General features: G+C 43.5%; 1 protein-coding gene across 1 annotated transcript; it reads left to right on the forward strand.

Annotated features, from left to right (window-relative positions):
- The first annotated feature begins 8,116 nt into the window (after positions 1 to 8,116).
- Positions 8,117 to 24,859, forward strand: LOC118373153 (excitatory amino acid transporter 5-like). Its single transcript, XM_052486988.1, has 9 exons — positions 8,117 to 8,672; positions 10,272 to 10,351; positions 10,734 to 10,949; positions 19,858 to 20,111; positions 20,667 to 20,766; positions 21,126 to 21,554; positions 21,817 to 21,951; positions 22,069 to 22,183; positions 23,792 to 24,859. Exons 1-9 carry the CDS (start codon positions 8,508 to 8,510, stop codon positions 23,951 to 23,953), a joined length of 1,656 nt encoding a protein of 551 aa, XP_052342948.1. The 5' UTR covers positions 8,117 to 8,507; the 3' UTR covers positions 23,954 to 24,859.
- Positions 24,860 to 25,835: the final 976 nt, after the last annotated feature.

A 25,835-nucleotide genomic window follows, 5' to 3' on the forward strand; every position in this document is an offset into this window, starting at 1 on the left:
AATATTTACTACACAACAAATACAAGAGGATAAAAAAACAAAATAATAACAATAAAAACTGAAGACTGAAAGGGAAAGCTAAAACATCGTCCAGATGTGAAAGGTTGGGCCTCTATGCTACTAAGCATTACAGACCATGACCATTCCTTACATCAGTGGAGGGTTTGAACAGGCTCCTGCAGTGGACCGGACAAGGACTTACTGATAATCCTCTTTTCTTAGGAGTCAAGGAAGGAGGTCACAATGAATCACGCGTCTCCTCACCCACACTGTGTGAACGCTAGGGTCAGGAGATACAGGAGGGTCAAGATGTTTGTCTATATACAGGAGGGTCAAGATGTTTGTCTATATACAGGAGGGTCAAGACTTTTGTCTATATACAGGAGGGTCAAGATGTTTGTCTACATACAGGAGGGTCAAGATGTTTGTCTATATACAGGAGGGTCAAGACGTTTGTCTACATACAGGAGGGTCAAGACTTTTGTCTACATACAGGAGGGTCAAGATGTTTGTCTACATACAGGAGGGTCAAGATGTTTGTCTATATACAGGAGGGTCAAGACGTTTGTCTACATACAGGAGGGTCAAGATGTTTGTCTATATACAGGAGGGTCAAGATGTTTGTTTATATACAGGAGGGTCAAGACGTTTGTCTACATACAGGAGGGTCAAGATGTTTGTCTACATACAGGAGGGTCAAGATGTTTGTCTATATACAGGAGGGTCAAGACGTTTGTCTACATACAGGAGGGTCAAGATGTTTGTCTATATACAGGAGGGTCAAGACGTTTGTCTATATACAGGAGGGTCAAGACGTTTGTCTATATACAGGAGGGTCAAGATGTTTGTCTATATACAGGAGGGTCAAGATGTTTGTCTACATACAGGAGGGTCAAGACGTTTGTCTTTATACACGAGGGTCAAGACGTTTGTCTATATACAGGAGGCTCAAGACTTTTGTCTACATACAGGAGGGTCAAGACGTTTGTCTACATACAGGAGGGTCAAGACATTTGTCTATATACAGGAGGGTCAAGACATTTGTCTACATACAGGAGGGTTAAGACGTTTGTCTACATACAGGAGGGTCAAGACGTTTGTCTATATACAGGAGGGTCAAGACGTTTGTCTACATACAGGAGGGTCAAGACGTTTGTCTATATACAGGAGGGTCAAGACGTTTGTCTACATACAGGAGGGTCAAGACGTTTGTCTACATACAGGAGGGTCAAGACGTTTGTCTACATACAGGAGGGTCAAGACGTTTGTCTACATACAGGAGGGTCAAGACGTTTGTCTATATACAGGAGGGTCAAGACGTTTGTCTACATACAGGAGGGTCAAGACTTTTGTCTATATACAAGAGGGTCAAGACGTTTGTCTACATACAGGAGAGTCAAGACGTTTGTCTATATACAGGAGGGTCAAGACGTTTATCTACATACAAGAGGGTCAAGACGTTTGTCTACATACAGGAGAGTCAAGACGTTTGTCTACATACAGGAGGGTCAAGACGTTTGTCTACATACAGGAGGGTCAAGACGTTTGTCTACATACAGGAGGGTCAAGACGTTTGTCTATATACAGGAGGGTCAAGACGTTTGTCTACATACAGGAGGGTCAAGACGTTTGTCTACATACAGGAGGGTCAAGACGTTTGTCTATATACAGGAGGGTCAAGACGTTTGTCTACATACAGGAGGGTCAAGACGTTTGTCTATACACTGGAGGGTCAAGACGTTTGTCTATATACAGGAGGGTCAAAACGTTTGTCTATGTGTGTGTCCTGTTTGTGCAGGTGTGTGTGTGTGTGTGTGTGTGTGTGTGTGTGTGTGTGTGTGTGTGTGTGTGTGTGTGTGTGTGTGTGTGTGTGTGTGTGTGTGTGTGTGTGTGTGTGTGTGTGTGTGTGTGTGTGTGTGTGTGTGTGTGTGTGTGTGTCCTAGCGGTCATCCTGTCCATTGTCCATTTAGCTGATTGAATTGGAGTTAGTGACCATTGCCTGATCAACAGGACACATGGAATGGACATGGCATGTCTCTACACGCAGACAGGACACACAGATAGAACATGGCATGTCTCTACACGCAGACAGGACACACAGATAGAACATGGCATGTCTCTACACGCAGACAGGACACACAGATAGAACATGGCATGTCTCTACACACAGACAGGACACACAGATAGAACATGGCATGTCTCTACACACAGACAGAACACACAGATAGAACATGGCATGTCTCTACACACAGACAGAACACACAGATAGAACATGGCATGTCTCTACACACAGACAGGACACACAGATAGAACATGGCATGTCTCTACACACAGACAGGACACACATATAGAACATAGGATGTCTCTACACACAGACAGGACACACAGATAGAACATAGGATGTCTCTACACACAGACAGGACACACATATAGAACATAGGATGTCTCTACATACAGACAGGACACACAGATAGAACATAGGATGTCTCTGCATACAGACAGGACACACAGATAGAACATAGGATGTCTCTGCATACAGACAGGACACACAGATAGAACATAGGATGTCTCTACATACAGACAGGACACACATATAGAACATGGCATGTCTCTACACACAGACAGGACACACAGATAGAACATAGGATGTCTCTACACACAGACAGGACACACATATAGAACATGGCATGTCTCTACACACAGACAGGACACACAGATAGAACATAGGATGTCTCTACATACAGACAGGACACACAGATAGAACATAGGATGTCTCTACATACAGACAGGACACACAGATAGAACATAGGATGTCTCTGCATACAGACAGGACACACAGATAGAACATAGGATGTCTCTACACACAGACAGGACACACAGATAGAACATGGCATGTCTCTACACACAGACAGGACACACAGATAGAACATGGCATGTCTCTACACACAGACAGGACACACAGATAGAACATGGCATGTCTCTACACACAGACAGGACACACAGATAGAACATGGCATGTCTCTACACACAGACAGGACACACAGATAGAACATGGCATGTCTCTACACACAGACAGGACACACAGATAGAACATGGCATGTCTCTACACACAGACAGGACACACAGATAGAACATGGCATGTCTCTACACACAGACAGGACACACAGATAGAACATGGCATGTCTCTACACACAGACAGGACACACAGATAGAACATAGCATGTCTCTACACACAGACAGGACACACAGATAGAACATGGCATGTCTCTACACACAGACAGGACACACAGATAGAACATGGCATGTCTCTACACACAGACAGGACACACAGATAGAACATGGCATGTCTCTACACACAGACAGGACACACAGATAGAACATGGCATGTCTCTACACACAGACAGGACACACAGATAGAACATAGGATGCCATGACATAAACATGGGAAAGCACATGGTACAGACAGACATGGGACAAGCATGAGATAGCCAGAACATGGGACTGACATGGGATACTCAGATCAGGCTTCACCACCTAAAGAAATTTTTATTGCCATGTCACCACCCAGACGAGGAAAACAATGTCTCTGACCAAAGCCCATTCTAAAGCTCTGACTTAGGAAAATGTCCTGGTTCTAAACCACTGTCTGTAAAGGAAACACGAGGCAGTCATCAAGGTCCTTGGAGAGTACGTGTTAACAGATCCTTAGGAACTTTTACAGCTGCACCATCGAGAGCATCCTTACTGGTTGTATCACTGTCTGGTATGGCAACTACACCGCCCTCAACCGGAAGGCCCTACAGAGGGTGGTGCGGACTGCCCAGCGCATCACTGGGGGTGAGCTACCAGCCATCCAGGACGTACATGCCAGGCCGTGTCTGAGAAAAGGCATGAAAATTTGCCAAAGACTCCAGCCACCCAAGATATGGACCAACAGACTTCTAAAGTGCTTCTATCCCCTGGCCATTAATGTCTAACTACTACTTCTCCCCCTCACACCTACAAATGATTATTGATTAGATGTATTACTACCACTGCTCTGCTGCTCAAATGATTATTGATTGTCATTACCATTATTAACTCTGTTTATCCTGTTACTGGTCACTATTACTCCTGTTTACATGTATACATTACCATTAGTATGTATCTATTAATCCTGTTACAGGTCACTATTACTCCTGTTTACATGTATACATTACCATTAGTATTTATCTATGAATCCTGTTACTGGTCACTATTACTCCTGTTTACATGTATACATTACCATTAGTATATTACCATAAGTATTTAAATATTCCTGCTCACTACTCAGCCCTGTTTACAGCCCAGGGGCCTCATTTATAAAACGGACTTCCGATCAATTTGGATCTTAAGTATGACTCACGCAGAAAACCACGTATAAGTAGTTATTTATAAAACCTTACTTTGACTTGGATATGATCTTATCTCTACTCAAAGTCTCGACTTGACGTAAGTGATTTTCGTGCTGGTTATGTACGGATGTTCTTTTTTTCCCCTTGCAGTTTAAGGTCAGACCATTTCTTCTTCACATCAGACACAGTTCTGTCTTGCTGCCCCACGTCGTTCCCTGCAGCGGCGACACTCCCAAGATCCCTGTTTGGCTCTGTTTGTCAACCCACTGTTTAGTCCACCGAATAATACGTGTTGCCTGTCTTCAATCTCCTCTACCATCGCCGGGATCTCGTCTTCCACAAAGTTAGCTCTTCTCTTTTGGTCCATTGCTATTCCTGACTAAACCCTCATTTGTGCTAACGTTCTATTAGGGGAAATCGCTGATTGTAAGGCACGTTCAGGTGCCGTCAATTTCTGGTTAATTTGAGATTTATAGATGCCAGGTGCGTAAATTACAAACAGGCTTCTTAGAAGCTGCGTAAGCAAGGTCTTTTATGCTCAGTATCTTTCATGAATCTTGAAATGATCTTGTGGTACTGAACACTGACCCTGTATATAACTTCCTCTCTGTGGTACTGGCACTGACTCTGTATATAGCTTCCTGTCTGTGGTACTGAACACTGACCCTGTATATAGCTTCCTGTCTGTGGTACTGAACACTGACCCTGTATATAGCTTCCTGTCTGTGGTGCTGGCACTGACCCTGTATATAGTTTCCTCTCTGTGGTGTTGACACTGACCCTGTATATAGCTTCCTGTCTGTGGTGCTGGCACTGACCCTGTATATAGCTTCCTCTCTGTGGTACTGGCACTGACCCTGTATATAGCTTCCTGTCTGTGGTGCTGGCACTGACCCTGTATATAGCTTCCTGTCTGTGGTGCTGGCACTGACCCTGTATATAGCCTCCTCTCTGGGGTGCTGGCACTGACCCTGTATATAGCATCCTCAATGTGGTGCTGGCACTGACCCTGTATATAGCTTCCTGTCTGTGGTGCTGGCACTGACCCTGTATATAGCTTCCTCTCTGTGGTGCTGGCACTGACCCTGTATATAGCTTCCTCTCCGTAGTGCTGGCACTGACCCTGTATATAGCTTCCTCTCCGTGGTGCTGGCACTGACCCTGTATATAGCTTCCTGTCTGTGGTGCTGGCACTGACCCTGTATATAGCTTCCTCTCTGTGGTGCTGACACTGACCCTGTATATAGCTTCCTCTCTGTGGTACTGGCACTGACCCTGTATATAGCTTCCTGTCTGTGGTGCTGGCACTGACCCTGTATATAGCTTCCTGTCTGTGGTGCTGGCACTGACCCTGTATATAGCTTCCTGTCTGTGGTGCTGGCACTGACCCTGTATATAGCTTCCTCTCTGTGGTGCTGACACTGACCCTGTATATAGCTTCCTGTCTGTGGTGCTGGCACTGACCCTGTATATAGCTTCCTCTCTGTGGTGCTGACACTGACCCTGTATATAGCTTCCTGTCTGTGGTGCTGGCACTGACCCTGTATATAGCTTCCTGTCTGTGGTGCTGGCACTGACCCTGTATATAGCTTCCTGTTTGTGGTGCTGGCACTGACCCTGTATATAGCTTCCTGTCTGTGGTGCTGGCACTGACCCTGTATATAGCTTCCTGTCTGTGGTGCTGGCACTGACCCTGTATATAGCTTCCTGTCTGTGGTGCTGGCACTGACCCTGTATATAGCTTCCTGTCTGTGGTGCTGGCACTGACCCTGTATATAGCTTCCTCTCTGTGGTACTGAACACTGACCCTGTATATAGCTTCCTCTCTGTGGTGCTGGCACTGACCCTGTATATAGCTTCCTCTCTGTAGTGCTGGCACTGACCCTGTATATAGCTTCCTCTCTGTGATACTGAACACTGACCCTGTATATAGCTTCCTCTCTGTGGTACTGGCACTGACCCTGTATATAGCTTCCTCTCTGTGGTACTGGCACTGACCCTGTATATAGCTTCCTCTCTGTGGTACTGGCACTGACCCTGTATATAGCTTCCTCTCTGTGGTGCTGGCACTGACCCTGTATATAGCTTCCTCTCTGTGGTGCTGACACTGACCCTGTATATAGCTTCCTCTCTGTGGTGCTGGCACTGACCCTGTATATAGCTTCCTCTCTGTGGTGCTGGCACTGACCCTGTATATAGCTTCCTCTCTGTGGTGCTGACACTGACCCTGTATATAGCTTCCTCTCTGTGGTGCTGGCACTGACCCTGTATATAGCTTCCTCTCTGTGGTGCTGGCACTGACCCTGTATATAGCTTCCTCTCTGTGATACTGGCACTGACCCTGTATATAGCTTCCTGTCTGTGGTGCTGGCACTGACCCTGTATATAGCTTCCTCTCTGTGGTGCTGGCACTGACCCTGTATATAGCTTCCTGTCTGTGGTGCTGGCACTGACCCTGTATATAGCTTCCTCTCTGTGGTGCTGAACACTGACCCTGTATATAGCTTCCTCTCTGTGGTGCTGGCACTGACCCTGTATATAGCTTCCTCTCTGTGGTGCTGGCACTGACCCTGTATATAGCTTCCTCTCTGTGGTGCTGACACTGACCCTGTATATAGCTTCCTCTCTGTGGTGCTGGCACTGACCCTGTATATAGCTTGACCCTGTATATAGCTTCCTCTGTGGTGCTGGCACTGACCCTGTATATAGCTTCCTCTCTGTGGTGCTGGCACTGACCCTGTATATAGCTTCCTCTCTGTGGTGCTGGCACTGACCCTGTATATAGCTTCCTCTCTGTGGTGCTGGCACTGACCCTGTATATAGCTTCCTCTCTGTGGTGCTGGCACTGACCCTGTATATAGCTTCCTCTCTGTGGTGCTGGCACTGACCCTGTATATAGCTTCCTCTCTGTGGTGCTGGCACTGACCCTGTATATAGCTTCCTCTCTGTGGTGCTGGCACTGACCCTGTATATAGCTTCCTCTCTGTGGTGCTGGCACTGACCCTGTATATAGCTTCCTCTCTGTGGTGCTGGCACTGACCCTGTATATAGCTTCCTCTCTGTGGTGCTGGCACTGACCCTGTATATAGCTTCCTCTCTGTGGTGCTGGCACTGACCCTGTATATAGCTTCCTCTCTGTGGTGCTGGCACTGACCCTGTATATAGCTTCCTGTCTGTGGTGCTGAACACTGACCCTGTATATAGCTTCCTCTCTGTGGTGCTGGCACTGACCCTGTATATAGCTTCCTGTCTGTGGTGCTGGCACTGACCCTGTATATAGGATCGTCTTTTATATCTTATTTCTCATGTTTTTTTGTGGTTGTTTTTTTAATAGTTGTATTACAAATTGGTATTGAATACAGCACTGTTGGGTAGGGATTGCAACTTAAGCACTGTACTTGTTACCAATAAAATAAAATATATATATTTTTTGTTGCAAATACTGTAACCAATGGAACTTTCTGAACTAGAAATGTCTCAGTGTAATTCAATACATGTAGAGATACAAATAAGATGGAAGTTAAAAAAGAAAATAAGAACAACACTCTGCTTAATGGGAGTAAGAGCTGAGTGTCAGGGACTGGTACTGACCTAGAACCTGGTAATCCCACGGGGATGTTGTGTGTGTGCCTGAGTCTCCAGGAAGCCTTATTGTCAAGGGCTTAATCTGCTGAAGGAGACGGAGGTTTACAGAGACTTACTCTGTCCACTTCCACCTTCTCTCTAACAGCCGTTTAGATCATCTAGTGTGTTGACTGTCTGAATCTCTGGCAGGACGCACAGACAGCCAGTCCTGCTGCATCGTCAGCTATCCTTCAGTTTCTGCAGTGGCACGGGATCGGTCCTTGGTGATTTTACTGCCTTGACTCACCACATGAACCTTTTAGATCAGGGATCCACCTGAAGCTCTTGAAGTTTTCTTGTGAACCGTCAAGGAGGACAAGAGACATATTTCAAATCAGGACAGGATATTGAACAGGGACCTAAAGGGAATCAGGTGGGACCCACCAGTGACTCGCGACCCACCGGTTTGGGAATCATTCATTGACTGGACGTAAGGCAGGACCTTGGGCCTCCAGTACTGTCTCTTCTCTCCTCTCTTTCCTTCAGCCTGTGGAGTAACTGGGCCTCAGGATGGAGTGCATAAAACACATTATAAAGAGCATGGTCTCTGTGACGGTTTGGGCATACATCAAGGGCTACTGTAAACGCAACGGGCTGCTGACGCTCTCGGTCATCGCCGTTGTTTCCGGCTGTGTGCTCGGATTCTCCCTCCGCAGCTTCAACCTCTCCACGCAGGTACGGAGGCGCGCACACACACACACACACAGACACAGACACAGACACAGACACACACACACACACACACACACACACACACACACACACACACACACACACACACACACACACACACACACACACACACACACACACACACACACACACACACACACACACACACACACACACACACACACACAGCTATTGAGTCATGCAACAAGGTTTTGGCTCTAGTGGGCCTAAGGTTTATAGCACTCAGGCATCCTACAGGGAGCTTTGGGTCTTAGACAGGGTGGTAGTGTTAACACAGAGGGCTCTGGGTCTTAGACAAGGTGATAGTGTTAACACAGAGGGCTCTGGGTCTTAGACAGGGTGGTAGTGTTAACACAGAGGGCTCTGGGTCTTAGACAGGGTGGTAGTGGTATCACAGCGGGCTTTGGGTCTTAGACGAGGGTAGTGTTAACACAGAGGGCTTTGGGTCTTAGACAGGGTGATTGTGTTAACACAGAGGACTTTGGGTCTTAGACAGGGGGATATTGTTGACAAAGAGGGCCTTGGGTCTTAGACAGGGTGATTGTGTTAACACAGAGGACTTTGGGTCTTAGACGAGGGTAGTGTTAACACAGAGGGCCTTGGGTCTTAGACAGGGGGATATTGTTGACAAAGAGGGCTTTGGGTCTTAGACAGGGTGATTGTGTTAACACAGAGGACTTTGGGTCTTAGACGAGGGTAGTGTTAACACAGAGGACTTTGGGTCTTAGACAGGGGGATATTGTTGACAAAGAGGGCCTTGGGTCTTAGACAGGGGGATATTGTTGACAAAGAGGGCCTTGGATCTTAGACAGGGGGATATTGTTGACAAAGAGGGCCTTGGATCTTAGACAGAGGGATAGTAAACCACTGAGGGGTTGGTTGAGAGGGCCTTACACTGGCATAGTGCAGACGGAGACCAAAGAGAGAGTGACCAGCAAGACACTTTCACAACACATAAAACCCTGTCTCACAAAGCTTGTACCATATTGTTGACATGGGAAACTACTCTGACTGCAGATCGATAACTGCAGTATTGAATTCATAACAGATGCAATACAACAATATCAACTGAACCATAACCTGCACATGCCAGTTATACAGTACTGATTCATCTAGCCACGGTAGAGGCTGGACTTCTCAACTGCTCTTACCTGGGTCAATAGTAACCATGGTGATCCAACCCTTGACATCCACTATTTCAGTAGTGGATTAATGGGTCAGCAGCTTCTAATTATTTGAAGCACTGTTGTAATCTGCATCCGCGCTAACCTCAACCTGTCAACAAATACACAGCATCAAGCATAGCCCAATGGGAAAGCACATGATCTGAGAATGATTGATTGAACTGTATTAGTCATGTAAAATCATGTAACACAATGTAAAACAATAAATATATAACATACCAGGCACCATACCAAGAAGTGGGTTTGACTTAGCCTGGTACAATGGAACAAATGGAATAGTCCCTAAAGTTCAAACTTTGCACACCTCATGTATTTTACCTACTGTATGTATTTGCCCCAGGTCTGCCATGTACAGCTTGTCCCCTGACCCAGAGTGTTGTGTGTCTCCCCTTTCCAGGCTAAGATCTACTTCTCGTTCCCTGGAGAACTGCTGATGAGGATGTTGAAGATGCTGATCCTGCCTCTCATCACGTCCAGGTAACACATCATCACTACTGTCTGTTCCCCATGTCCCTACTGCTCTTCTCCCTGGTCTACACCACAACCCATGCTACTTCAATAGAACGCTCTGTACATTTATAATGGAATAAAAGGCTAATCGAATACTCTATGGATTCTAATGGAATTACAACCCTAAATGAATCCTCTCGGAGTCGTAAAGAAAGAGAATGTAATCAGAATGCTGTACGAATCTTGATGAAATAGAATGCTATGAATGCTCTATGAGTTCTAACGGAACAGAACGCTAAATGAATACTCTAGGGGTTCTCATTAGATAGAATGCCATCAAAATACTCTCTGAATTCGAATGGAATACAACACTGACTGAGTGCTCTATGAATCCTAACTCCGTGGCCAGTCTGATGTCGGGGCTGTCAGCCATGGACACGAAGGCCAGCGGGCGGCTGGGGGTGCTAACCATCACTTACTACCTGTGGACCACCTTCATCGCTGTCATCGTCGGCATCATCCTGGTGCTGGTCATCCACCCTGGTACGGGCACAGAGAAGGACGGGCACAGAGGAGGGTCAGGGCCCGTTATGACTTCTGCTGACGCTCTGCTGGACCTCATCAGGTACATATGCACACAAGCAAGCATTTACCCACACACGCACGCATGCAAACACGCACGGACAGACACACACACTCACAAATGAGCACATTTGCACATACACATGGTGAGGGATCTTGAGCGCCATATTTGAATAGGGTGGCCCACAGACACATTGCCTCTATCAGTAGTTGGCTGTACCAGATTCCAGAGTTTCCTGTCTTTAGTCAGTCTAAGATGTTTAGCTCCCTCCTCCACAAGACTCAGGCAGCAGGTTCTGACTGCTCTGCTAATACAGATGTTTGAAAGAATAAAATATTTGATATTCGTATCTTCCTGTCGGGGTTTGTGTGGATTAACCCATAAATAAACCAGCCAATCAGTCAATTTAGTGAACTCCAGTTTACCTCAGCTAAGTATAAACCACAAAGGTTTTGTAGGGCCGGGATTCAACAAAAGGCCCGTTGTATACAAGAGCATTGCATTATGGAAAAATGCGCCTTGTAAAGGCAATGTTCCTGGCGTTGGTGGATATTGCATTCATGGTGAACGCTGCGGATGTCAGCTCAAGCGTAACATCCGCAAGGGCAATGGGTTTGTCCACAAAGCGCCTTTGATTGAATCCCCAACCTGGTCTCAGAACATTTTGAATTATTCTGTACGTAAATAGGTTGTAAATAGCATTTAAAACAACAACACCAGTACAAGGTCATTTAGCTCATGTGGCTTGAGGAATTTGCACGTTTGGGACTATTCTATTGGTTCTATTGTTCACATTCACTTCTGAAACAAGTCAACACTCCAGTGGGCCATGTTAATAATAGGCATCATTAGGGGAGAGTGGGGTAAGTTGAGCCATTTTTCACGTTCAGTATCACTCAGTTCAGGGAAATACAGTGTTATCTCTAACAAAGATACTGTATCTACATATATTTCAGCATGTATCCCTGGAAGAACATAGCTTTTCCAAAAAAAGTGGTCTCTTGGCACAACTTACCCTGGGTATGGGGTAAGTTGAGTCGTGGGACAGGGTAAGTTTAGCCGCCTACACATTTCTCTACTGAATTAAATTTTACCACGACTTTTTAAAAACTATGTCTATCTTTATTTCCCAAACACAATTCAACACAATCACTTTTTTGTATATTAATAATTTGAAGCATCTTTTAACACAGACGTAACACCTAATTAACACTGTACTTTTAAAAACTATTTTAACATAGACCAGGCCCTGTAGTTACCTCATATCCCGGCAATAATGCCTTCCATTACAACACTTCAATTTGCTCAACTTGCCATGGCTCAACCATTGGTTCGACATACCACAAGACAAACATTTTGACTGTATTAGCCCACACAGCTACGAGGATGCACTTTCATGCAGGTTCAGGACCTCATATTGAAGCTTATAGAGACCCCAATAAATGTTTTAAATTATCTACTTTGGTTTAGATACAAGCATCATGGAACCTCTAACACAATAAATTCATTTGACTTGGTGAAAATCCATTTTTTGGACTTAACATTCTTACCACTTTTCCATGTGGTTTCTTCCTTCACAGGCTCCATAAAATCATGACCTCTTCCTAAATATTTGGTCAAATTATACATTTGGTATGTGGTTTCCAAGAAACAAGGGTGGCTCGACTTACCCCTTTGGCTCAACATACCCCGGTGACGACTAAGTCTCTATCTTCTCAGAACACACTGCAGGGCGGTCGAGGACCGGCAGTGGCTTAGGCCCTCCGTGTGAAGAATCCTCCAAAGCCCAGAGGATTATGGTTATTTTTAGTGAAAGCTGTGTACAGGTGGGCGGATGTAGGCTGTATGACTGTCAGCAGTGCTTTAGATCATTTGTCACACGTCTGATAGGCTGACTGGCCCTGGGGCAGTGGCCTTGACATGATCCTTTATGAATACAGGCCTCCTATTGATGAGGACTCTTAACCACCAACACAGGCAACCAGCCTGGAGATGTTACCACATTGTGACAATCATTCTTACAACATTATTATTTCAACACACTAATGAGGAAGACTGCAGAACAGCTGAAACATACCGCCGGTGCAGGACCCTAGTCAGAGCAACGACTTTGGCTTTTGGGAAATGTAACCTTTTGGTGTCCTTGTGTCGATCTACAAGTTTTGTGGTTTGGTTGACAGCTGAAAGGGATACTTCTGGATTTTGGCAATGAGGCCCCTTAATCTACTTCCCCGGAGCCAGGTGAACTCGTGGGTACCATTTTTATGTCTCTATGAAGGAAATTAGAGGGAGTTTCACAAGCCAATGCTAACCTGCGTTAGCACAATGACTGAAAGTCTATGAGTATCTGCCAGCATGCTCTCTGTCCAGGGTCTTGTTAAGTCTTTCTGAGACAGAACACCTCTTGGCTTCTGGCCGGACCAGGAGACATTGACCCTAATCAGGATAAAATTGAGACGATAACAGAAAGCAGATACCCCAACCTTCTGACATGTTATAAGCTCAGTGTGACTTCAGGACAGGGCTACCGGAATACAGGGTCAGCAGAATAGAATAGATTGTTTTATTATCAACCCATTACTCAGGGAATAACTCCCATCATATAAACAGTATTATTATCACCCCCATTACTCAGGGAATAACTCCCATCATATAAACAGTATTATTATCACCCCATTACTCAGGGAATAACTCCCATCATATAAACAGTATTATTATCACCCCCATTACTCAGGGAATAACTCCCATCATATAAACAGTATTATTATCACCCCATTACTCAGGGAATAACTCCCATCATATAAACAGTATTATTATCACCCCCATTACTCAGGGAATAACTCCCATCATATAAACAGTATTATTATCACCCCATTACTCAGGGAATAACTCCCATCATATAAACAGTATTATTATCACCCCCATTACTCAGGGAATAACTCCCATCATATAAACAGTATTATTATCACCCCCATTACTCAGGGAATAACTCCCATCATATAAACAGTATTATTATCACCCCCATTACTCAGGGAATAACTCCCATCATATAAACAGTATTATTATCACCCCCATTACTCAGGGAATAACTCCCATCATATAAACAGTATTATTATCACCCCATTACTCAGGGAATAACTCCCATCATATAAACAGTATTATTATCACCCCATTACTCAGGGAATAACTCCCATCATATAAACAGTATTATTATCACCCCCATTACTCAGGGAATAACTCCCATCATATAAACAGTATTATTATCACCCCATTACTCAGGGAATAACTCCCATCATATAAACAGTATTATTATCACCCCATTACTCAGGGAATAACTCCCATCATATAAACAGTATTATTATCACCCCATTACTCAGGGAATAACTCCCATCATATAAACAGTATTATTATCACCCCATTACTCAGGGAATAACTCCCATCATATAAACAGTATTATTATCACCCCATTACTCAGGGAATAACTCCCATCATATAAACAGTATTATTATCACCCCATTACTCAGGGAATAACTCCCATCATATAAACAGTATTATTATCACCCCATTACTCAGGGAATAACTCCCATCATATAAACAGTATTATTATCACCCCATTACTCAGGGAATAACTCCCATCATATAAACAGTATTATTATCACCCCCCATTACTCAGGGAATAACTCCCATCATATAAACAGTATTATTATCACCCCATTACTCAGGGAATAACTCCCATCATATAAACAGTATTATTATCACCCCATTACTCAGGGAATAACTCCCATCATATAAACAGTATTATTATCACCCCCATTACTCAGGGAATAACTCCCATCATATAAACAGTATTATTATCACCCCATTACTCAGGGAATAACTCCCATCATATAAACAGTATTATTATCACCCCATTACTCAGGGAATAACTCCCATCATATATCATATAAACTCCATTACAGTATTATTATCACCCCATTACTCAGGGAATAACTCCCATCATATAAACAGTATTATTATCACCCCCATTACTCAGGGAATAACTCCCATCATATAAACAGTATTATTATCACCCCATTACTCAGGGAATAACTCCCATCATATAAACAGTATTATTATCACCCCATTACTCAGGGAATAACTCCCATCATATAAACAGTATTATTATCACCCCATTACTCAGGGAATATCATATAAACCCATCATATAATCATATAAACAGTATTATTATCATAACTCCCCCATTACTCAGGGAATAACTCCCATCATATAAACAGTATTATTATCACCCCATTACTCAGGGAATAACTCCCATCATATAAACAGTATTATTATCACCCCCATTACTCAGGGAATAACTCCCATCATATAAACAGTATTATTATCACCCCATTACTCAGGGAATAACTCCCATCATATAAACAGTATTATTATCACCCCATTACTCAGGGAATAACTCCCATCATATAAACAGTATTATTATCACCCCATTACTCAGGGAATAACTCCCATCATATAAACAGTATTATTATCACCCCCATTACTCAGGGAATAACTCCCATCATATAAACAGTATTATTATCACCCCCATTACTCAGGGAATAACTCCCATCATATAAACAGTATTATTATCACCCCATTACTCAGGGAATAACTCCCATCATATAAACAGTATTATTATCACCCCATTACTCAGGGAATAACTCCCATCATATAAACAGTATTATTATCACCCCATTACTCAGGGAATAACTCCCATCATATAAACAGTATTATTATCACCCCCATTACTCAGGGAATAACTCCCATCATATAAACAGTATTATTATCACCCCATTACTCAGGGAATAACTCCCATCATATAAACAGTATTATTATCACCCCCATTACTCAGGGAATAACTCCCATCATATAAACAGTATTATTATCACCCCATTACTCAGGGAATAACTCCCATCATATAAACAGTATTATTATCACCCCCATTACTCAGGGAATAACTCCCATCATATAAACAGTATTATTATCATATAAACAGTATTATTATCCCCATTACTCAGGGAATAACTCCCATCATATAAACAGTATTATTATCACCTCCATTACTCAGGGAATAACTCCCATCATATAAACAGTATTATTATCACCCCATTACTCAGGGAATAACTCCCATCATATAAACAGTATTATTATCACCCCATTACTCAGGGAATAACTCCCATCATATAAACAGTATTATTATCACCCCCATTACTCAGGGAATAACTCCCATCATATAAACAGTATTATTATCACCCCATTACTCAGGGAATAACTCCCATCATATAAACAGTATTATTATCACCCCCATTACTCAGGGAATAACTCCCATCATATAAACAGTATTATTATCACCCCATTACTCAGGGAATAACTCCCATCATATAAACAGTATTATTATCACCCCATTACTCAGGGAATAACTCCCATCATATAAACAGTATTATTATCACCCCATTACTCAGGGAATAACTCCCATCATATAAACAGTATTATTATCACCATCATATAAACATTACTCAGGGAATAACTCCCATCATATAAACAGTATTATTATCACCCCATTACTCAGGGAATAACTCCCATCATATAAACAGTATTATTATCACCCCATTACTCAGGGAATAACTCCCATCATATAAACAGTATTATTATCACCCCATTACTCAGGGAATAACTCCCATCATATAAACAGTATTATTATCACCCCATTACTCAGGGAATAACTCCCATCATATAAACAGTATTATTATCACCCCATTACTCAGGGAATAACTCCCATCATATAAACAGTATTATTATCACCCCATTACTCAGGGAATAACTCCCATCATATAAACAGTATTATTATCACCCCATTACTCAGGGAATAACTCCCATCATATAAACAGTATTATTATCACCCCCATTACTCAGGGAATAACTCCCATCATATAAACAGTATTATTATCACCCCATTACTCAGGGAATAACTCCCATCATATAAACAGTATTATTATCACCCCATTACTCAGGGAATAACTCCCATCATATAAACAGTGTTATTATCACCCCATTACTCAGGGAATAACTCCCATCATATAAACAGTATTATTATCACCCCATTACTCAGGGAATAACTCCCATCATATAAACAGTATTATTATCACCCCATTACTCAGGGAATAACTCCCATCATATAAACAGTATTATTATCACCCCATTACTCAGGGAATAACTCCCATCATATAAACAGTATTATTATCATCCCCATTACTCAGGGAATAACTCCCATCATATAAACAGTATTATTATCACCCCATTACTCAGGGAATAACTCCCATCATATAAACAGTATTATTATCACCCCATTACTCAGGGAATAACTCCCATCATATAAACAGTATTATTATCACCCCATTACTCAGGGAATAACTCCCATCATATAAACAGTATTATTATCACCCCATTACTCAGGGAATAACTCCCATCATATAATCATATAAACAGTATTATTATCACCCCCATTACTCAGGGAATAACTCCCATCATATAAACAGTATTATTATCACCCCATTACTCAGGGAATAACTCCCATCATATAAACAGTATTATTATCACCCCCATTACTCAGGGAATAACTCCCATCATATAAACAGTATTATTATCACCCCATTACTCAGGGAATAACTCCCATCATATAAACAGTATTATTATCACCCCCATTACTCAGGGAATAACTCCCATCATATAAACAGTATTATTATCACCCCCATTACTCAGGGAATAACTCCCATCATATAAACAGTATTATTATCACCCCATTACTCAGGGAATAACTCCCATCATATAAACAGTATTATTATCACCCCCATTACTCAGGGAATAACTCCCATCATATAAACAGTATTATTATCACCCCATTACTCAGGGAATAACTCCCATCATATAAACAGTATTATTATCACCCCCATTACTCAGGGAATAACTCCCATCATATAAACAGTATTATTATCACCCCATTACTCAGGGAATAACTCCCATCATATAAACAGTATTATTATCACCCCCATTACTCAGGGAATAACTCCCATCATATAAACAGTATTATTATCACCCCATTACTCAGGGAATAACTCCCATCATATAAACAGTATTATTATCACCCCATTACTCAGGGAATAACTCCCATATCATATAAACAGAATAACTCCCATATTAAACAGTATTATTATCACCCCATTACTCAGGGAATAACTCCCATCATATAAACAGTATTATTATCACCCCATTACTCAGGGAATAACTCCCATCATATAAACAGTATTATTATCACCCCCATTACTCAGGGAATAACTCCCATCATATAAACAGTATATTATCACCCCATTACTCAGGGAATAACTCCCATCATATAAACAGTATTATTATCACCCCATTACTCAGGGAATAACTCCCATCATATAAACAGTATTATTATCACCCCATTACTCAGGGAATAACTCCCATCATATAAACAGTATTATTATCACCCCCATTACTCAGGGAATAACTCCCATCATATAAACAGTATTATTATCACCCTCATTACCATCATATAAACAGTATTATTATCACCCCATTACTCAGGGAATAACTCCCATCATATAAACAGTATTATTATCACCCCCATTACTCAGGGAATAACTCCCATCATATAAACAGTATTATTATCACCCCCATTACTCAGGGAATAACTCCCATCATATAAACAGTATTATTATCACCCCCATTACTCAGGGAATAACTCCCATCATATAAACAGTATTATTATCACCCCATTACTCAGGGAATAACTCCCATCATATAAACAGTATTATTATCACTCCCCCATTACTCAGGGAATAACTCCCATCATATAAACAGTATTATTATCACCCCATTACTCAGGGAATAACTCCCATCATATAAACAGTATTATTATCACCCCATTACTCAGGGAATAACTCCCATCATATAAACAGTATTATTATCACCCCATTACTCAGGGAATAACTCCCATCATATAAACAGTATTATTATCACCCCCATTACTCAGGGAATAACTCCCATCATATAAACAGTATTATTATCACCCCATTACTCAGGGAATAACTCCCATCATATAAACAGTATTATTATCACCCCATTACTCAGGGAATAACTCCCATCATATAAACAGTATTATTATCACCCCATTACTCAGGGAATAACTCCCATCATATAAACAGTATTATTATCACCCCATTACTCAGGGAATAACTCCCATCATATAAACAGTATTATTATCACCCCCATTACTCAGGGAATAACTCCCATCATATAAACAGTATTATTATCACCCCATTACTCAGGGAATAACTCCCATCATATAAACAGTATTATTATCACCCCATTACTCAGGGAATAACTCCCATCATATAAACAGTATTATTATCACCCCCATTACTCAGGGAATAACTCCCATCATATAAACAGTATTATTATCACCCCATTACTCAGGGAATAACTCCCATCATATAAACAGTATTATTATCACCCCCATTACTCAGGGAATAACTCCCATCATATAAACAGTATTATTATCACCCCATTACTCAGGGAATAACTCCCATCATATAAACAGTATTATTATCACCCCCATTACTCAGGGAATAACTCCCATCATATAAACAGTATTATTATCACCCCATTACTCAGGGAATAACTCCCATCATATAAACAGTATTATTATCACCCCATTACTCAGGGAATAACTCCCATCATATAAACAGTATTATTATCACCCCCATTACTCAGGGAATAACTCCCATCATATAAACAGTATTATTATCACCCCATTACTCAGGGAATAACTCCCATCGTATCCAATACTGTCGTAGACTTTATGATTTACATGTTATTCTCCCTTTGACAGGAACATGATTCCATCCAATCTGATAGAGGCAACTTTTCAACAGTACCGTACAGACCTGGTGCCCATAGTGGCCTCCAGTTTGGTGGAGTCCCAGGCCAACTACGTCTACGTGATGCCCGACCACAACAACCCTCAGCTGGGCCACCCGGTCTTCCTGGAGATCACCCCAGCTCCAGACATCAAGTACAAGATCATCCCTGGCCACAGCTCTGGCATGAACGTACTGGGGATTGTCATCTTCTCTGCTACTATGGGTGATTAGTGAGAGTGAGAGAGTGAGAGAGAGAGTCAGGGAGAGTGAGAGATGAGTGAGTGAGTGAGTGAGTGAGTGTGTGATAGAGGAGTGAGTGACCTGGTGATAGAGGAGTTTGGAGAGTCCCAGGACGTCTACGTGCCCGACCACAACAACCCTCAGCTGGTGACCCGGTGGAGAGAGAGAGATCAGAGAGAGAGAGAGAGAGAGAGAGAGAGAGAGAGAGAGAGAGAGAGAGAGAGAGAGAGAGAGAGAGAGAGAGAGAGAGAGAGAGAGAGAGAGAGAGAGAGAGAGAGAGAGAGAGAGAATGCATGAATGAACACACACAAATGACATACTGGATACACAATACACTACACACACACACACACACACACACACACACACACACACACACACACACACACACACACACACACACACACACACACACACACACACACACACACACACACACACACACACACACACACACACACACACACACACACACACACACACACACACACCCTTCCAATCACGCCTGTTTCTGACCCTGTGTGTTTTCTCTGTGCAGGCCTGCTCCTGGGGAAGATGGGCGAGAGAGGCGCTCCATTGGTCAATGTGTGTCAGTGTGTCAACGAGTGTGTTATGAAGATCATCAATGCTGCCATGTGGTGAGTTGTTGAGACACACAGCAGTCACCTGTCTGAACTCTCATTCACATGTAAAGGTCTGGTAATCCTGATCTGGAGGATTGAGAATGGGAGGATTAATTTAGATTGAGATTAGAAGTGGATCTCACCAACACATCTTCCTCCCTCCCCCTTAGTCATTAGCTCAGTTTCTGTCTGCATTTCAGGTGTGGCAGGTCATCAGGGTGAGCCAGGTCAACCCAAAGCTGCTTTACTTCGTAGGAAGCCCAAAACACAGGTGGCATGACAACGCCTGGTAAACAGAGACAGAATCACAAGGGCCCGTTGCTTGCTTGCCTCATTTATTTTTAGGTATTTATAATTTATTGATCTTTTTCCAGGTATTTCCCTTTTGGCATTGTGTTCCTGGTAGCAGGGAAGATCCTGGACATGCATGACCCCGCCCACCTGGGAGAGAAGCTGGGGATGTACTTCATCACAGTGTTAGCCGGCCTGTTTGTCCACGGACTAATCCTGCTGCCGCTCTTCTACTTTGTAATCACACGCAAAAACCCCTTCACCTACATCAGAGGCCTGCTACAGGCTCTGGTCATCGCCCTGGCAACCTCCTCCAGTTCTGCCACCCTGCCCATCACCATGAAGTGTTTGTTGGAGAACTGTGGAGTGGACAGACAGATCGCCAGGTTTGTCCTTCCAGTGGGAGCCACCATCAACATGGACGGGACAGCCCTCTACGAGGCCGTGGCAGCCATTTTTATCGCTCAGGTCAACGAGTACGAACTGGACTTTGGTCAGCTGGTCACCATCAGGTCAGGACTGTTTACACAAGCACTCTCTCTGTCTCTCACACACACACCCTTAGTTACCTCCTGTCACAGCAGCCACACACACACACACACACCCTTAGTTACCTTCTGTCACAGCAGCCACACACACACACACACACACACACACACACACACACACACACACACACACACACACACACACACACACACACACACACACACACACACACACACACACACACACACACACACACCCACCCTGACCCTACGCTTGTCTCTTCAGTATCACAGCGACAGCGGCCAGTATCGGGGCTGCTGGGATTCCGCAGGCGGGCCTGGTTACCATGGTGATCGTCTTGACCTCTGTGGGGCTTCCTCCCGCTGACATCACACTGATCGTGGCCATCGACTGGGTCCTGTAAGTGTCTGACCGTGAGAGTGTTTGTGGACTTAGTCCGGTGAGCATCTGACAGAAACCCACCATAGATACTTTAAACAGTAAGTCTAAGTTCCCTCCGTTGGTTGTGTCTGGCAGGGATCGTTTCAGGACCATGATCAATGTGTTGGGAGACGCTCTGGCTGCAGGCATCATGTGTCACCTCTGTAAGAAGGACTTTGAGAGGAGGGAGTCAAACGCTAACTCTGCCCGGGTAACAGCTCTATACCAGCTTTACACTGACCCCAGCCCTAACCCCTCTACAATACAAGTATATACCACCTTTACACTGACCCCAGCCCTAACCCCTCTACAATACAACTATATACCACCGTTATACTGACCCCAGCCCTAACCCCTCTACAATACAACTATATACCACCTTTATACTGACCCCAGCCCTAACCCCTCTACAATACAACTATATACAGATTTAACTGACATAACCACCTTTAGCCCACTGACCCCACTGACCCCCCTAACCCCTCTACAATACAACTCTATACCAGCTTTACACTGACCCCAGCCCTAACCCCTCTACAATACAACTATATACCAGCTTTACACTGACCCCAGCCCTAACCCTTCTACAATACAACTACATACCAGCTTTACACTGACCCCAGCCCTAACCCCTCTACAATACAACTATATACCACCTTTATACTGACCCCAGCCCTAACCCCTCTACAATACAACTATATACCACCTTTATACTGACCCCAGCCCTAACCCTCTACAATACAACTACATACTACCTTTATACTGACCCCAGCCCTAACCCCTCTACAATACAACTACATACCAGCTTTACACTGACCCCAGCCCTAACCCCTCTACAATACAACTATATACCAGATTTATACTGACCCCAGCCCTAACGTCTCTACAATACAACTATATACTACCTTTATACTGACCCCAGCCCTAACCCTTCTACAATACAACTACATACCAGCTTTACACTGACCCCAGCCCTAACCCCTCTACAATACAACTATATACCAGCTTTACACTGACCCCAACCCCCTAACCAACCTCTACAATACAACTACTATATACCAGCTTTATACTAGCCCTAACCCTACAATACAACTATATACTACCACTGACCCCACCTACACATTTACATACTGACCCCAGCCCTAACCCCTCTACAATACAACTATATACCACCTTTATACTGACCCCAGCCCTAACCCCTCTACAATACAACTATATACCAGCTTTACACTGACCCCAGCCCTAACCCCTCTACAATACAACTATATACCACCTTTACACTGACCCCAGCCCTAACCCCTCTACAATACAACTATATACCACCTTTACACTGACCCCAGCCCTAACCCCTCTACAATACAACTATATACCACCTTTATACTGACCCCAGCCCTAACCCCTCTACAATACAACTATATACCAGCTTTACACTGACCCCAGCCCTAACCCCTCTACAATACAACTATATACCAGCTTTACACTGACCCCAGCCCTAACCCCTCTACAATACAACTATATACCACCTTTACACTGACCCCAGCCCTAACCCTTCTACAATACAACTATATACCAGCTTTACACTGACCCCAGCCCTAACCTCTCTACAATACAACTATATCATACCATGTTTAAGTGTGTTTGAATCTGCTCTTTGACTAACTGTGTTCTCTCTCTCTCTGTGTGTGTGTGTGTGTGTGTGTGTGTGTGTGTGTGTGTGTGTGTGTGTGTGTGTGTGTGTGTGTGTGTGTGTGTGTGTGTGTGTGTGTGTGTGTGTGTGTGTGTGTGTGTGTGTGTGTGTGGGTGTGTGTGTTTTGTGCAGAGGGACACAGTGATCTCCTTCGGTGGCCAGAGTGTCCAGAGTTGTGCCCTGTCCGAGGCTCCTCTCATGGACTATGCCCATCGCTGTGACTATGTCTACGAGGTGGAAGGTGACTGTGTCACAGAGAAATCTGGCCCCACTTACAACCTGTGTCAGGTTTAGGAGAAACCCGTTCCCTGTTACAATCTGTGACCTTTGTTACAAAGAAACCGGTCCTCGGCTGCAACCTGTATCACAGAGAAACCGGTCCCCTTCTACAACCTGCGTCACAGACAAACTCTGTTTTGTCTGAGACACTTTCACTGGACAGACAGCAGGGGGCACTGCCCGCCTTCAACAGAGACCTTTCTATTCACATGAATATACGTAGAGTTGTCCTGATATCAATGGCTTTGGACTGGGGAATTACAATGGGACTGGGAAACAACCCTGCACTGAAACAGAGTTTGCACTTTTCTGATGTGCATTTATCAGGAGTTGACTATAATGTCCTCTGATGGATCAGTTGATGGCTGATGGTGTGCTCACACCACTAAGTCACTTTGGTTAGTGTCTGGTAAATGTTCAACGTTTTACTGTCTGATGATCACACCTGTGCCATGATGAGGAAGCAGGTTTTCCTCATCGTTTTGTGACTGGCTAGGCTACTGTAACCTACCAGTGACAGGGACTTATACAGTAGGTCCACTAGGGTGCATGTTATGTCCGAGTCAGTTTTCCTTCTTTAGCTCAATGCAGATTCTGCTCAGGACACCATTTTGGTGCCACAATGTACTGCAGTACAGCACATTTTCTAGGCAACCAGGTGGCATTATGGACACCATTTTGGTTCAATGTACTGGGGACTGTAAAGATAGATGGCAATAACTTTCACAGAGTTTTTTGAAACCTTGTTTGGTATCAGAATGGCTATGGATACTTGCATGGAGATACAATGTTTTAGGACAGGAGTATTCAACTCTGACCCTATGAGGTCCAGAGCCAGCTGGTTTTCTGTTCTACCTGCTAATTAATTACACCCACCTGGTGTCCCAGGTCTAAATCAGTCCCTGATTAGAGGGGAATCACCCACCTGGTGTCCCAGGTCAGTCCCTGATTCACCCACCTGGTGTCCCAGGATCAGGGGAATCACCCACCTGGTGTCCCAGGTCTAAATCAGTCCCTGATTAGAGGGGGGAATCACCCACCTGGTGTCCCAGGTCTAAATCAGTCCCTGATTAGGTCTAAATCAGTCCCTGATTAGAGGGGAATCACCCACCTGGTGTCCCAGGTCTAAATCAGTCCCTGATTAGAGGGGAATCACCCACCTGGTGTCCCAGGGTTCAGTCCCTGATTAGAGTCCCTGGGGAATCACCCACCTGGTGTCCCAGGTATAAATCAGTCCCTGATTAGAATCACCCACCTGGTGGGAATCAGTCCCTGGGGAATCCCACCTGGTGTCCCAGGTCTAAATCAGTCCCTGATTAGAGGGGAATCACCCACCTGGTGTCCCAGGTATAAATCAGTCCCTGATTAGAGGGGAATCACCCACCTGGTGTCCCAGGTCTAAATCAGTCCCTGATTAGAGGGGAATCACCCACCTGGTGTCCCAGGTATAAATCAGTCCCTGATTAGAGGGGAACAACAAAGAAAATGCAGTGGAACTGACTTCGAGATCCAGAGTTGAGTTTGAGGGTTCTAGAGATGGTTTAACGGTAGTTTAACACACAACTGTGAGTATGAATATTGTTTATTTAGTAATAGTTTTTTTATATGGTTTAAACTTAAATGTTGCACTTGCACATTTTTCATTTTTATTTTGCAGTCAGGTTTTGGAGTTGCCTTAAAATGTTCTCAATAACCAGTCACCGTTGCTGAGAATGTTGCAACCATGAAAGTGCTGAAATTGATAGGATTTTATACTGAAAATGAGTTTAAACATACAGTCAGTGACTATGGGTAAAACCCCTCATTGCTACCTCTTGTCAACTGAACTATAACAAATACAGAACGGATAACTGATATTTCAATGTCTTATTGGTAGATTTACAGTAGATTTCACTGT

Source organism: Oncorhynchus keta, chromosome 30 (genome assembly GCF_023373465.1).
Source record: "Oncorhynchus keta strain PuntledgeMale-10-30-2019 chromosome 30, Oket_V2, whole genome shotgun sequence".
Lineage (NCBI taxonomy): Eukaryota > Metazoa > Chordata > Actinopteri > Salmoniformes > Salmonidae > Oncorhynchus > Oncorhynchus keta.

What these genes read in the sequence shown, in the direction of transcription:
- LOC118373153 (XM_052486988.1), top strand. Translation starts at nt 8,508, where the DNA reads ATGGAGTGCATAAAACACATTATAAAGAGCATGGTCTCTGTGACGGTT. An exon ending in GCTCTGCTGGACCTCATCAG is followed by an intron (nt 10,950 to 19,857) that starts GTACATATGCAC and finishes TCCCTTTGACAG; the next exon opens with GAACATGATTCCATCCAATC. An exon ending in CATCTTCTCTGCTACTATGG is followed by an intron (nt 20,112 to 20,666) that starts GTGATTAGTGAG and finishes TTCTCTGTGCAG; the next exon opens with GCCTGCTCCTGGGGAAGATG.